The 15,093-nt window shown below is 40.2% G+C and overlaps 2 protein-coding genes across 4 annotated transcripts; one reads left to right on the plus strand and one right to left on the minus strand.

Annotated features, from left to right (window-relative positions):
* Positions 1 to 369: 369 nt before the first annotated feature.
* spata2 (spermatogenesis associated 2) lies at positions 370 to 8,189 on the minus strand. Of its 3 annotated transcripts, none has more exons than XM_080295537.1 (3): positions 8,050 to 8,189; positions 6,253 to 7,075; positions 370 to 5,069 (listed from the first exon to the last, which is right to left on the minus strand). In XM_080295537.1, exons 2-3 carry the CDS (start codon positions 6,601 to 6,603, stop codon positions 3,714 to 3,716), a joined length of 1,707 nt encoding a protein of 568 aa, XP_080151663.1. In that variant the 5' UTR covers positions 6,604 to 7,075; positions 8,050 to 8,189; the 3' UTR covers positions 370 to 3,713. The 3 variants fall into 3 exon arrangements, with proteins under 3 accessions (XP_080151663.1, XP_080151664.1, XP_080151665.1); XM_080295538.1 differs by lacking the exon at positions 8,050 to 8,189 and adding an exon at positions 7,963 to 8,017; XM_080295539.1 differs by lacking the exon at positions 8,050 to 8,189 and adding an exon at positions 7,616 to 7,891.
* Positions 8,164 to 14,582, plus strand: rnf114 (ring finger protein 114). The gene is made up of 7 exons (XM_080295540.1): positions 8,164 to 8,304; positions 8,526 to 8,734; positions 9,436 to 9,586; positions 9,803 to 9,909; positions 11,193 to 11,307; positions 11,427 to 11,534; positions 11,646 to 14,582. The coding sequence occupies exons 2-7, from the start codon at positions 8,598 to 8,600 to the stop codon at positions 11,709 to 11,711; spliced, it is 684 nt and encodes a 227-aa protein (XP_080151666.1). The 5' UTR covers positions 8,164 to 8,304; positions 8,526 to 8,597; the 3' UTR covers positions 11,712 to 14,582.
* Positions 14,583 to 15,093: the final 511 nt, after the last annotated feature.

The raw sequence follows: 15,093 nt of genomic DNA on the forward strand, positions 1-15,093 counted from the left end.
ATGTGATCTCAAGAGACTGCATACCACCAATTATCTGGAAAGTGGTGTCACTCAATGAGCCATGAGAGCGACCAAACCCGAGTCAAGTCGAGTAGGTATGAGTAAAAAAAGAGCCGTAATTATCTCTTTTTCCCCAGTACCGGCACGTCAGATTAAAAAGGCTGAGATGTTGAGTCCTAAACTCTGGCCTTTTTCTTAACATTACACTGAACAAAATGACAATTTAGCAAATCCAATAGTTGCAAATTCGGATTGTCAAAAGTGCTTACAGTAGTTCAAAAACAATGAATTATGTGTACAGATTTGACAGTACAAACTCAATTTCAATCAACCAAAAACAGAGTAATAAAAAAATTCAAGATAGGAAACTTTGTTTTTCAGAACTTTATTCTTTAAATTAATTTATAAAATCTCATTTACCTTTTGCTTCATTTCATTTCTCTTTATATATTCACCAATTAACAATTTTTGGCTATTTTCCCATTCCACCCCATGTAAGCCCACATATTGATCACAAGGTCCATACCCCTTCAAATACATTGTGCGATGATCCTCAGTGCCAAGGTAGGTGGGGTGGGGTGTGGGTATGGGTATGGGCCTTGTACAGAGCATGCCAAGAGGAAGGTTAGGGAAATGGGTAGAGGCTGCCTAACTACACCAAGACTGCTAATATCAGTAAGATAACCACACAGAGGTAAAGGGGAGCATTCACTTCCACAATGACTTGAGTGTTTCAAGTGTGGGATAAACCAATCATGTTAAAATGGCTCAGTGTTCCATGACATTTGTTTTCCCAACATCAGTAAGCCCCACATTAGATATTGATCTGTCAGTTTCTCATTAAAACAGTGCCCACAAACTTAGCAGCAGCCCTGCAGACTGTTTAGCCCTTTGTAGTGACCTACACAAGTTATCAGTCCACTGTTTCAAGTGACACATCCGATGGTGTGTGAGTAGGTATCTATGTTGATGGGAGTGGGGGGTGTTCTCTCTAGGCTTCTTAAAAAGGCCAACATCTACAGACACGAAGCTAAACTTTAGCAAAATCACAGATTTATGTTACATTAACTGTACATCCAGGCAAGCCACATAATTTTGTTTTCTCCTCCGGTAAGATATTTGTTCTTCATTTGGCAATATGATCACTCAACATGGCTCAATACATCTGAAAGTTGTCTTTGTTGCTGGTATGATTTGAATTGAATAACTGAAATATAGCTATGATAAATATCTAGAAAGTCTTCTTTGATGGAAACAGAAAAATTGCACACCTCCCATAAGGGCACTCAAGACTTCTTTTTTTTTTTTTTGATACCCAAATTAGCACAAGAACATCTTTCAAAGAACCGCTAAAACTACATCTAATTGGTATCAAAAGATCCCTTCTTTAATATGATAAAGACACAAAAGACAATTTTCAGTTTTGAAGGGAAGGAATGAAAAGAATGAAATCAGATGTCACTTTCTGAAACCAATGTGTTAAGGTAATATCTCTACGCAAACAAAATATATACCAAACCTGTTTCCAAGCAAAACATCTACAATGTTTACAGATGTACAATGTGTTCATTGCTGCATATTTATGTTAATATACATGGTAGGTATGTTCTGTATTCAACACATACTCCATACTCTTAGGTGTAATTTTAATTCACCATCAGAGAAGTGAACTTCATTTTCCAGCCTGTTAACCACATGTTAATTTTAAACCTACAGGCTGGTTAAAGACAAAACAGGGTGAGAACAACAACATCAAAAGCTTAAATACACTAGGATAAGACAGCTGAATGAGTTTAAGGCATTTAGAGGTTACTCCTGACAGAACATAAAGGCTACAACAGCCTAAGCAGTCTGTCAAAATAACCCAGACTCAGACTTTTTTGTTTAATGCAATGTGATTTAAAATTAGCCCTTGGTGACGATCAACTGTGATATAAAATATTACAATTAAGATTACAATGAAAATTAAAGTCTAATTACTAAACACTAAATGTATGGTCCTCAGTTTCAAATGTAAGCAGAATATATCTACCCCTTAAAATATGCAGTTTAATTCATCACTTTAGTTTATTAGCATAACTACCTCCCATTCTGCCCCCATACATCAAACAGATGCAGATTTAGTGTTTAAAAATGTGTTGTCAAAACTAACTAGCAAGAAATAAATCAAAAACTCCAGCCTGCAGCCACTGTGCTGTGCAGAAAGCTCTGTGAAATATAGTGCAAAAAGCAATGTGGTAAATAGTTCATCAGCAAAACTGCAATAAGTGTTTAACTGCTATGTACTCATCATAATACTGAACCGCATTAAAGTTTGCATGTGTAACATTTTTGATGTCTTTGCTGGCCTCTACCACTTGACAGGCTCAGCTGATTGTAAAAGGGTGGTGCTTTCTAGTGTACTTAAACATAAATTAGAAATGAAAGATGCAATAAACAAACAATCTTTAGATCTTAGGGCTAGTTTAAAACCACAATGTCATACTGGGTGTATAAGCTGAAGCCATTTGAGGTAGACAGAAACCATGTTAGAGTATGTACTTTCATACTGCCTAAAACCTATCCTATCAATAGTCTGACAAACTGTTCAATTGAATCATAATCCCTAGATTTCTGGCCCAGTGTGAGACTCCTATGGTCCCACCCAAGACTAATAGGGAACCACTGATCTAGTGCAGGGGCACTACAACATCATGATCCATGAAGGCTTGAGAAGTGTAATGAAAAGGAGTGGGGGGCTTGGAACTGACACAACTACCAGAAAGAAATCAATGCCGCTTGTCTTCAATGTCTCAAGTCAACAGCAGCATTTAACCTCAGTCCTACAACCAGAAACAATTGAGGATTAATTTACAAGGCATAATCTTTTAAATAGAATCTATGGCATTCGACCATTGTCTCAGTGTGTCCCCTTGAGATATCCCCACCCCATACCCACATATATAAGTTTATAGCCCAAAATTCCTAATGCCAGGCCTCATGCCCATTTAACAGTCTCACGTTGTTCTAGAGAATAGAGATTAAAAATATATACTATTGACTTATTGACTTCCAGTGTATGTTTTCTCTTTTTTCCTATATTTTTTTCAAGTTAAAAAGACCCCTTTATCACAATGCAAGCTCAGAGGTCTTTTCTACACTCACTCACGCATACACATTCACTCATTCAGTCACACACACACACACACACATATATATATACTGTATATTTATATATATATATATATTTATATATATTAGAAGATTTTTTTAGCTGAGAAATTAGGCAAAGTAGATTATGTTCATTTGGACGGAATTCATTCAAAATGAGAAGGAATTAAACTTTCTCCAGTTTCCCTTTTTGATGAGGACAAGATTTGAGGGATGTGGGAAGCGCTACAACATCACATGACTACTCAAGAGCAGGTAGCAAGGTAAAAGGAAGAAGAAATAGATAAAAGGCCTGATCTTGTACAAGGCAGAGAGATGGGCAGACGATATGGCTCTCTGTGGCATGTGCATCCAATGGCCCTACAACAGTAAGAGAAAATGTACATAGTTTAAAAGAGGGTTAGGAAAAATAAAACTAAGACCAAAAAAATAAATAAAGCACTGGACCGAGATGAAGAACATGAATGATTTAAATGGAAAGAAAGCTAAAGCAATCGTGCAAGAATATGTTGCAAGTTAAAGGAGGGGAGTGGAAGGGAAAAAGAATATTCTGTCTGCCTGATTCATCGGTACACCAGGTGAGATATGGTGCCAGTTTTGAAGTTGAGCTGATGGTTGGGCACAAAGTTGTGCTGAGGATTCTTTCGCGTGCACATATCTTTTGCATACAAGCCCATGCACGAGTCACATGACACTTTCGAACAGTTCACACAGGTGTGTGATGCACCTGGCTTGTTGCAAAACCCGCATCGCGATCCCCCCATGCTTATTCGCTCACTGCTGCCTCCCTTTGGTGTTGTCAAGGCAACAGACTTGCTGGGAAACAGCTTAGTGGACATGAGGGGCTTCTCCACCATCTGAGGGTGAGGGTGGGGATGAGAATGTGAGTGGGTCAGTGTGAGGGGGTGTGGATGGAGATGGGAGTGAGTATGAGTATTAGAGTAGACAGAGAGCTTTTCCTTGACAGGAATGTATCCATCAAGAGGTCGTGGAGATTTTAGATGGTAGTCCTGCAGGCCACAGCAAGGGGAGGGGTCCACATCATGACAGGCAGAACAGAGGATCATGTCACACCTCTGGCAGGAGGCCATTGTGGTGCAGCCCAGCCCGCAACCCTGGCACTTCACACTACCATGACCTTTGTGCAGCCACCCATCCCTTCCATCTCGAGGCTCTCTGGATAGAGGTCGAGACGGGGTCTGCCTTCCTCCTGTGCCAGCCCCACCCCTCTCTGTGTACAAGTCAATCTCATCTAAAGAGGATGGATGGTAGGATGTGTAGGGATCCGCTGGGGGAGGTGACTGAATTGGGAAGAAATCTGCAACAGGGCTATAGGAAGGTGGAGCAACCACAGAGGAAAGAGATATTGAGGTGCTGGGCCTGATGATCTCATCTTTCATATCCTCCTCTGCATCCACAAATAGAGGCTCCTTCCTCAGACTCAATGAAGCCTTCAAGACAGGCTTGCTAACCGCTGCATGCCAGTGACCAGCCCCATCTGTAACATCCACAGACTTAGATGGTCGGCTACCTCGCCTAAGGTGGTGGGCATGAGGCTTTTCTATATCCAATGGCCGCACGGACAGCCGAGCCATATCTGCCCCAAGGCTGTCACGTCTGCGGAGCGCTTCAGCACAGCCAGCTGCATCATCTCTGCAACCTCTGCGGAGCTCCAGGGCCTCCAGTTCTGACGCTGAACCACGGGCCAGAGCCACTACCTCTCCCAGAAGACGACACTCTGCCTGGGCCAGGAAGAGTTCAAATGCCAACTGCCGCAGATGATTTGCACCTCCTGGATGCTCCTGCAAATGGAACTGCGAATCATGGTCACAGGTGTAGCCAATGGTGCGCATTAAAGTTCGGAGTTCAGCATCAGAAATGGCAGACTGCAGATGGTACACATATGGGCCAGTGAAGGTCTTAAAGAGAGAAATGAGAATCAGCATAAGTGTCAGTTGTTTAAAACAGGCTGACATGAAGCCAAAAATAAAGACAAAAACATATAGAAATGCACATCTTTATATGAAAAAACAGATGATTAGCACAAATTACAACAACCTCAATGTAAAGCTGCAATGGCCACCTCTCTAATAACAAATACTTATTTTAGATATAGTTCTAGATAGAATTAGCTGATAGATTCAAGGGAAAAACAAACAAAGTGCTTTAGAAAACCACCAGAAGTGGGGACAACTATTTTTTTCCTTTTTGGGTGGCAGAAGGCTGTCTAACATGTACAGAAATTTCCCATAGACAATCAGTTAACTTGATATCTTGTGAGGGTGAACGCCATAAGATCATTCATAACGGTTTCGGCTCTGTGTGCAAGGACATTTCCCTCTCCTATTAGGTTAGAAATGTTTCACACCAAACAACTTCGTATTGAGTTGCAGTGCTTTCCCTCTAAGAAGACAAGTAGAGCTAAAGAATGCCAGCAACATAAATCCCCAAAGCAAAACAGAGGGGTCAAGAGTTACAGCTTTCCTTTTAATTTGTCACTTATTCACCGAGCAGAAGCAATCATAATAACAGGTCCTCTTTGCATGTGTGTTCACTAAAATTACAAATCTATACAAATTTTAAAAGTTTCAGAAAAATGTTCTTACTTTTAGATATTAATTTACTAAAAAACATGTCAAGCAGTTTATGAAACAGGGGATAACCACTCATGTACTTTCAGATATGCTGGTGGGATCAAACTTTTGTTTGTATACACACTTTATGATGTTAGGATTAGACAACAAGTAATTAAGGTACAACAACACAAATCTCTTAAGATTATGCAGATATCAGATATCTGCATAAAGCCTGAGAATGTGTACACAAACATAAAAGTTTCGCTTCCATAATAAAGGTCAGGAAAGATATTCATATATATTGCCTGCAAAAGACAGTCTGAAAGATATGCAAATTCACAAAAGTATTTCGGTGTACACACGCACTGCCCTGATTAATTGCCAAAGCTCAGTATCTCAAAGCTCAAGACTGGACAATAATGATTCATTCTGTTATAACAAGTGTATTAATAGTGAAATTTTGGCTATTAGAGTAAACTAATCTAAGCAAAGTATATTAAATATCCCATCAATAAAATAAAGTCACCTTTATACATCTGAATTCCTTCTTCCAAGGGAAGAGCAGGAGGTTGGTGCAGATGGTTTCCAGGGTATGGAAGGCTCTCTCCAGGCCCTTCAGGTTAACTCCTCTCTGGGAGCGGAGGGAGTTCTCCACTACCTCATAGAAACGCACCATGCGAAATCGCTGTGCCGGATCTGGCTGATAGGCTCCTAGCAGAGCTGTGGCTGTGGAAAGTAAGGCCTCACTGTCCTTGTGTCTGCTTCTTTCCCCTTCTTGCGTACTTCCAGTCCCCCTGTTATCCCCTCCTTCCTCCAGGCGCTTCTCCAGTGCTGTCACATACCTCCGGAACAGGTCCTCTTTTAACTTGGCATCCATTATTAGCAGCAGACTATTAGTCAGCTGTTATACTTTTCTGAGAGAGCCTCACACCTTTTAGCATGCCCAACCACAAAATGCCACATTCAGACACCATTTTTGGTTACCATTTTTTAAACCGTATACACTAATTGTTAATGTTGCGGAGAGATGGCAGAGGAGTCAGTCTTTGTATCCACTCAGTAGCACATCCTCTAAGCAAGAGGTGCAGTTTTCTAGTGCTTTCAGTTGGTGTAGCAAGGCTGTAGCCCATAAGGATGCCTTGGTATGAGCATCTCTGGTTTTGGCTCAAAACCTGACTTGTTTCCCAAAAAACAGGCTTCTGGCATGCAAGATAACGTCAGGGGGAGGTTTTCCTTGGCACACAGACTTGCATCTATTCCATTGCTTGGTTTCAGCATTGGTAGAGTTCAAGGTCACTCATCAAGACGACAGATTCATGATCTTGGGGTTGTTGTCAGCCATGTCCAAGCTGAAATGACACAAGCAATATCTGTTAAGATAAAAATATCATTTTCGGTTCTAGCCAAATGACAATGCAATTTAACTGTGGTTAAGCATGTTTTGAAATATCTAGAGGTTCAGATAAGAGGGAAGATACACTAATCCAGGACCATCTCTGTAGAGATGTGAAGATGGATTCGTTTGGGTGGGTGGGTAGGTGGGTTTTTTGTCTGTCACATAGTAAAAGGGCTTTTTTTTGTTTGTTTGTTTGTTTTACAATGTACATAACCAAGAAAAAGGCCAGTGGAATTATAGCTTAAATAAGCAAGAGAGGAACTCATTACTGATGTATACATCCCTCTCACACGTTTGCGCCAGTGTAAGCGTTTCAGCTATTGGTACTACATGCGTGTAAACCAGAGTGACGCTAACCCTAGCCCTAGCTTAGCTTCCAACTCAAAACTCATAAACAAACACATCGTGAAAATAGTACGAGGCTTGAACAACAGGAGAGCAAACATTTTGCTCTCAGATTCTTGCAAGCTGGCTGGCTGGCTATACCTGTTACCTGAAAATCTCTGCGAACATCCGCTCAACGAGCTAGCAACCAATGAGCCTTAGCCAGACTCATGCTTTACAACTGCGTATCTACTACAACAAATTTAGTCCACCGTGACCAATGGCAATATAAAGTAATACTCTTAGAGCGTATACATTAATTCTCCATGAATCTCAAACCCGATGCTGCCACTGCTATGGCCCCCCTACTGAATATAAGCTAAACAGTGAACGCCCATTTCAGCGTAGCTGGTTAGCTAACAATTGCTTTCGGCTAGCAGGGCGTTCCATCGCTACACAGACATTATTCGCCAGTTTAAAATAAAATATCAAGACACAGCGAGTTTTTAAGGTGACCTTCTTTTGGGACCAAGCGTTAATGCGCTCCCACTAGGGGATCAAGACGTTTTTTCAAACAGAAATACCACCATTCGCAAATCTTACCTTTAACAAGTGCTAATCATGGCTAGCTACGCCTCCTCAGCTGTTGGAAATTCCCAGTATAACAACACGCATGCGCTCAATCCTGACAGTTCATCAGCATCAGGAGCCCACGTGCTAGGGAAGACGGGATACAGACCCCCAACTACATCATCCACAGTCTTCATTCATTTTGTTTTTGTTTTGCTTGGGGGAAAAAAATATAGGCTCGCGTGCGCGCAGAGACAGATTTCCCGGGTTCATAATGATTTGCCGAAGGTATGCATTTAGTGGTGTGGATTTCCTGCTTTTTCGTTGTATTAGTGCCTGAATAATTTTGATTTATTTGTATAACTATATATTGTAATATTTTCAATGTCTCTGGGGGGTTTCAAAATCTAGTGGGAGGGGTGTGTCACAAATTTAGTAAATATGTCGTACAATTATGTGTTACGATGTTTACTTTCGCCGGTAACCCCGCCCCCTCGCGCTTAAAAAAGAACAAGAACCCGATGACGTCGTCACGGGGACGGTTGGTGCTGGTGGTTGAACCGACTCAGTGAAGAAAAGAAATGGCGATGCTCGGAGGCTTTAGCGCAGCACCTCACAAGAAGAACGCCTCGGACGGGAGCAACGACGTTTCCGAATTCGTCTGTCCAGTTTGCCTCGAAATATTCGACAGTCCCGTGACAACACAGTGTGGACATACGTGAGTATTTTTGCCGTTTATTTTCGGTCGCCCTCCCCCTAACCCGCGTCTGCCACCAACGATACAGTGAAAAGAGGCAAAAACAATGGAGGAAAGGGCTTCACTTTAAATGTGTCGTCACACCAGAGTTGCAAAATATCGGCCTCGCGAGTGTCTTCTCGTGCTACGACCCCGTTTTTTCTGTTTTTCTCTCTCGAATATGTGACAAAAACAGTTCCAGCTTGCTAAATCAGTTTCAGTTTTGTTTACATCAAAAAGGAGGCCTCACTTGGGAGTTGTAGTTTGGATGTGTATTGCTCTAACTCTTGAAACCACTTTAAAGAACTACAAGTCCCTGGCTATTCTCGAGGTGGGGGACTTTCCATATGAGTTACAGGAAGGTCCAGTCACTAGCATAATAAAGGTTTGTTTTAGTGACAGTATTTGTTCTTTGTTTTTTCTCATGGCAGGCCATGCGTTAATGCAAACAGAGTTGTTGCATGTTTTTGTTTTGGTTTGTTTGTTTGTTTTTATTTTATATATATATATATATATATATATATATATATATATATATATATATATATATATATATATATATATATTTCTTTTTTTTAATTTTTTTTTTTAAAGCCTAAGGTAACCAGAGCTCAAATTAAAACTGACAATTTAGTTGATTTCTCTTGTGTAGCAATCACATTCTTTCACCCATCTCTTGACAGGTTTTGCCACAGTTGTTTGCAGGAATGTCTGCGTCCACAGAAGCCCGTTTGTGCTGTATGTCGAGGTGCTCCGGGCCACTGGACTAAAGCTGCTCAACTCGAGGCACTTATTCAATCTTCTGTGGCAGCTTGTAAGGGTTGTGGCACACAGGTAAGTTTCACTACAGACCAAAAGCTAAAATATCACTGAACTGACTCCCATTTATGAAGCAATCACAGAGGGTGAAGATCCAATAACTACACATGCATAATCTTAATGTTTTGCTGTGTCTAAATTTCTGTCTTTATATTTAGATAATAGCAACAATTTTATGATGATGGTCATATACTGGAAGTTACTGATATGTGTCACTCCTCCCCCAATTAGGTTGGGCTTTCTAAGATGAGAAGCCACACAGCTGCCTGTTCAAAATACCAGGAGTACATTGAGGAGGGAGTCAGGACAACTGCCCAGAGTCAGCCTGCCATCGTCAGGTGGGGAAAGAAGCAGAACAATTATTTGCTATTCCCTACATAATAAAGCAAAATGGTTTACACTGTAGAGTCAGACTTTGCATGCAATTACTGCTGCTTGTTGGGTTGTATAAATTAAAGGTCACCTTTGGACCAACACTAATCCAAAGTGAAAAAGGAAAAGAGTGTAGCCCTGTCAGTCGTTTCAGTGAGAGGGCTTCATTAATGCAGCAGAAAGTACTGTATATAGGAAATAGAGTTCTGTTGGCCCAATCAAATATATTCAATGATATGATTTATGGTAGATTTCACTGTAACTTAAGTGCCAAATGTAAACAGTTGACCTGTTCATTGTGACAAATGATGGAATATCTTCTCGTGATATAAAATTCCCTACCGGTATGTTTATAGTATTATAAACTCTTGGCAGTACATTGTTGTTTGATAAGACTCCAAAGTCGTGACTCTATTACTGCCTTGTTTCACTGGCATGCCTAACATGTCAGTCAAATAAGAAAAGCTCTCTTGCGGTTTTACTTTATGTAGTGTATACATTTTGCACTTAAGGTAAAAAAATAAAATAAATAGAAGTTTTAGCACAAACGGGATTTCAAATTGAACCCAATCTTGATTGCAAGAAAAATAGTATTATAAAGTATGATCAAGCATATGCTAAGCATTCTGTATTTTACCTGTCGTAATTTCTGATTGTAATTTTTCCAGAGTGTATAGAAAACAGTACAACATTCATCTTTAGAAAACATAAAACACTATTATTGTCAAGTTGTATGAAGTGGATGTGGTTTTTATCATATATGGATGTTAAGTATTTATGACAACTGTGCTTCCTGGAGAAAGTTCCGAGAAGATGGTTTGAGAAGCCGTCGCTTGTAATGAGGTTATTATGACTAATCAGGAAGTAGCCTTTTTTGGGGGGGGGGCAACCCAAACAGCAGCCTTTAAAACTAAGAATCCACACATTGTGGCATGTTGTTCCAACACTGTTTAAAGTAAGAAAGTGATCCCAGTATTTATTTATTTTGTTATTTAACCCTCCAGACCTTTGTGCCATGAAACAGATTCCTATTATTAAAAAGAAAAAGGAATAACTGTCACTTTTAAGTCTTTCTCAAGCTCTTTCAGCTGGTGCAAAGTTGATGTGACAAGAGATAAAGATTGGCCACTAACTGTGGTAAATGTCCACTTATTTCTTCATAAGCTGATGCCTGTTACATTTCAAGTGTAATCATGTAGTTGAGAACCAAACCTTGTGACATTTTATTATTTCTGTTTCATTGCCACAGTTCAGTGCCAAATCGCTACACCTTCACCTGCCCCTACTGCAACTGCCAGAACCTCGACCAGGATGGCCTGGTTGAACATTGCACAACCCAACATGCTCGAGATGCACGCCAAGTGGTAAAAAAACAAAACAAAACCTATTCTGTCATAATTCTGAGTTTCCACACACTTACTGGCTTCAGCTGGGTTAATAATGTGTTTCAAAGATCGTTTTATTACCTTCATGTTTTCTTTAGGTGTGCCCCATCTGTGCCTCGATGCCTTGGGGGGATCCTAACTACAGGAGTGCTGACTTTTTCCAGCACCTGAAGATCAGACACACTTTCTCCTATGATACATTTGTTGTAAGTAAAGCACTCTCTGTTTATTTGTTGTTGGGTTTTTTTTATGTTAATAAGAATTTAAGTGATTTTTTTTTTTCTTTTCTTCCCCTTCTCATGCTTATGACCTCCCAGGATTATTCCACAGATGAGCACACAATGATTCAGGAGGCTTTACAGCGCTCCCTTATGGACCACTGAAGTGTGAAAACAATCCACCGGTGGAGGGAATCCAGTGAAATGAAGGGATGATGGTCTTGAAAAGACAAAAACACACAGTGTCATCATTCATCTAGAATGGGGATGGTGGTACTGACTTATGGGTAATTATTTTTCATAGGGAACTGGTATCGTAACTATGAATATATAGGTTTATTATTCTGAAAATAAATCGCGCAATATGGTTAAAAAAACAAAAACATAGTGTACTGTTTGATTTAGGAGTAATACTGTGTTTCTGGTGTGATAATCACTTATCTTCCCCTCCCCCCAGCTGAGTCTGTAGACTGGATAGTTTGTTAGGTATCTGCTAAACTATGTTTAAGCTGTTTGTTTATCAATGACAAAGTGTCATCTAGCAACAAAACATCCAAACTTGCGATTTAAAAATTCTGCAGTCAATACTTGATCTTATGAGAGGGTCTAACCACTAGGTGGCTACCTATTGCCAGCAGACAACAAACTTCACTCCATGAAGTCTTCAAGTAACAGAAAAATATATTATACTCATTCTACTCGCATGTTAATGCAAAAGGGTAAAGGGACTTTTATTTCTTTTTCTTTTTTTTGACCACAGTTCTTTAGCAGATTGGGGGGGGGGGGGGGAACTGTCTTTTCAGTGCTGTCTTTGATTGAAGCGCGTGTGTTTGTGTATTAGAGTGTGGCTGGGTGTGTTCATTCTGTTTTGACAGATCTACTGGTAAGAATAAACAATGAGGGTCAAACACAGCTAGAGATGGCATTTTTGCTTTTTTGTGATGTTTCTCCCTTATGTCTTTGTGCCTGCTGGTAGATCTTGTTTTCAACCTTCCAGAACTCATAGGGCTAACACAGTAGTTCATTCAGTGAATCTACAGATGCAAGTATTTAAAAAAAAAAAAAAAATATCTGTGTGTTTGGGTTCATTTGGTCACTTTCATGTGAGAGTTTATTTGCATGTGTCTAAACCACAAGAGGGCAGTAGAGTTCTACATTTCTGTGACAACATCACAACAGCTGGTTCTTGCAGGACATAATTGAAGACAGATTTCATTCTATAAGTGTGCTTTACCCAGTGCTTTGTTCTCCACTTATTACTTTTGTTTTAATACAAAAAATCACCGGTATTTCAATATTTAGGCTTTTGGTGGGGTTATTTGTCATTGTTAAAACAAAATAACCACATTTTCGGTTTGTGCAGTTGATGAAGTGACATAACAAAAGACTTTAAATGTAACTTATTGATGTGTGTTTCTCATGCCCAGTGTCTTAGATGGTCTATACTAAAAACACTCCAGTTTCTTGTGGCTATCACTTTCTCCTTTACTTCAACAGCTTTGAAACATAAAGATCCATGGTCATTTATATGTATGCTTCCAAAAAGACGGCATGTGCAGTTAGGAAAACGAACAAAAAATCAGTACAACTTTGCTTGATCTTCTTTTTACTGGATGTCTTTGGGGGGAGTTTTTGTTTTTTGGGGTGGGGGGTCTTTCTTTGCAATTGTGTTCTTTTTACATTAATGATTCTTTCAACTTAGTTGTAAGATTACCCACGTAGAACAGGCTCGTTTGTCTTCTGCCAACAGGTAAATAACAAATCTTAACACAGCAGATTAAGTAGCTCTAGAGCAGAACCTCAATGCCTTCTCACCTAGTCTTTGGTTCCACTTTGAACTAGATATTTTCTTTTTTCTTTCTTTCTGTCTTGTGCAATGTGTAATAATTTTGTATGTTTTTTTTCTAATGTTTAATGAACTTTTTTTTTTTTTTTGTTTGTTTTTTCTCTTTCTCAATATATCTCTCATTCTCTTCTGTCAGCCCTACTGTCAGCAGGTGCTAAATCCTGATGAATTAAAGCTCTTTAATTATTTAAACCCTGGCCCCAGAAATCAGGTGCAGTGATTTATACCTGTGTGTATGAGACATGCGGGGGAAGAAACAACACTCGGTGCTGATGGATGACCACTGTGTGTGTGTTTGTGTGTGAGCGGGAGGATTTAAACAGAAAGCACTGTTCACAGCACTGCGAAAACCGGACGTGCCCAGTTGTCATAATCTGGCTATGAGCAAAAGCTGTGGATGAAGGAAGGCAAGCTTTCTGCAAGCCTTTCTTTGTACATTTGAAGTCAAGCCAGGGTCGTGTTATAACGACAAAGATCTCGCAGCGTGGTTTTACATGTATGTGTAACTTCATGATGAAACTCGGGGCTCTTCAGTGTACATTGTCCTCGGAGAGAGAAAACCCTCTCATCTCTCCTCCCTTTTTTTTTGTTTCTTTCATCTGTAATTACTGTAGCTAAATGATATTACGGCTTTACACCTAGCTCTACTGAGAATCTCATCCACCAAACTTCTTGATGTCACCCCCCGTTCTTATCCTTTCTTCTCGTTACGTTTCCCCCAATCAGGTTTTTGCTCCTGGCAGATAGAGGAGTGATGTTAGCTGTGAGAGAACTAACGAGATACTCGAGTGCTTCTGGGCAGGAAGGAAGTCGAGCTGAAAAACATGGCAGGGAGAAGTCTTTCTTGTCTGTTTGGTGGCGCAGCTTAAAAGGGAGAGGGGGGCCAAGGTGGGGAATAGGAAAAAGGGAAGAGAAGTGAACACATTGAATAAAAATTTCATAAAGTTCAGTGTGTGGTTTCTTTGATGCGAGCAGTGGATGGTGCGTACAGTCTGCAGGCTCTGTAGAGGCAGCAATTAATGGTACATGTGCCCAAAGGCAAACTGTGAGAGGTGTGGGGACGGTGGCTCGTTTTGTGTGTCGTACCATCACTATACCCGAGACATCTCTTTGCTGTCTTTTGTTTTCATTCACTGTATTGTAAACCTTCTCTTTCACCTGAACACTGATTAAAAAGAATCGCTCCTGAACTTGTATGAAGTCCATATTGTTCATGCCTGGTAGCTGTCTAAATTGTTTTCCCCACACCAGTGACACTTGAACACGGCAAATTCAGCCATCAGTTTTGTGACATCAGTGAAATTGCACTCTTTGCAGACTTTCACGTCATCGTGAAACTGATCTGTAGAAAAAGGGGCGAAGCAAGACTTCATCTGTTTGCTTTTTAGCACGATTTAATGTTTAACAGACTCAGAACGATGGGTTTCATCCAACCCTAAAACTGTGTGTTTTGCCCAAAAACTTTTGTTCAGAGAAAAAGAAGTGGTAGGTAAGGTTCATCACCTTGTTCTTTTGGTGGAAGATATAGCGTATAGAGTGACTACATATGTAGCGGTCACCTTTAAAAAATAGTTTTCTAACATTACATGTAATGTATTTCTGGGTGACAACAGACAGGAACTCCTGGAAAGTTCTATCTTGGTCTGTTTCCCTCTCGGTTTTGCTGAGGCAGGTATCTCTGATGAGGTGCGGGGCATGTGA

This window comes from Astatotilapia calliptera, chromosome 20, assembly GCF_964374335.1.
Source record: "Astatotilapia calliptera chromosome 20, fAstCal68.1, whole genome shotgun sequence".
In the NCBI taxonomy this organism is placed as follows: Eukaryota; Metazoa; Chordata; class Actinopteri; order Cichliformes; family Cichlidae; genus Astatotilapia; species Astatotilapia calliptera.

What these genes read in the sequence shown, in the direction of transcription:
- spata2 (XM_080295537.1), bottom strand. Translation starts at nt 6,603, where the DNA reads ATGGATGCCAAGTTAAAAGAGGACCTGTTCCGGAGGTATGTGACAGCA. An exon ending in AGGAATTCAGATGTATAAAG is followed by an intron (nt 5,070 to 6,252) that starts GTGACTTTATTT and finishes TCTCTCTTTAAG; the next exon opens with ACCTTCACTGGCCCATATGT.
- rnf114 (XM_080295540.1), top strand. Translation starts at nt 8,598, where the DNA reads ATGGCGATGCTCGGAGGCTTTAGCGCAGCACCTCACAAGAAGAACGCC. An exon ending in ACAACACAGTGTGGACATAC is followed by an intron (nt 8,735 to 9,435) that starts GTGAGTATTTTT and finishes ATCTCTTGACAG; the next exon opens with GTTTTGCCACAGTTGTTTGC. An exon ending in CTCGAGATGCACGCCAAGTG is followed by an intron (nt 11,308 to 11,426) that starts GTAAAAAAACAA and finishes TGTTTTCTTTAG; the next exon opens with GTGTGCCCCATCTGTGCCTC.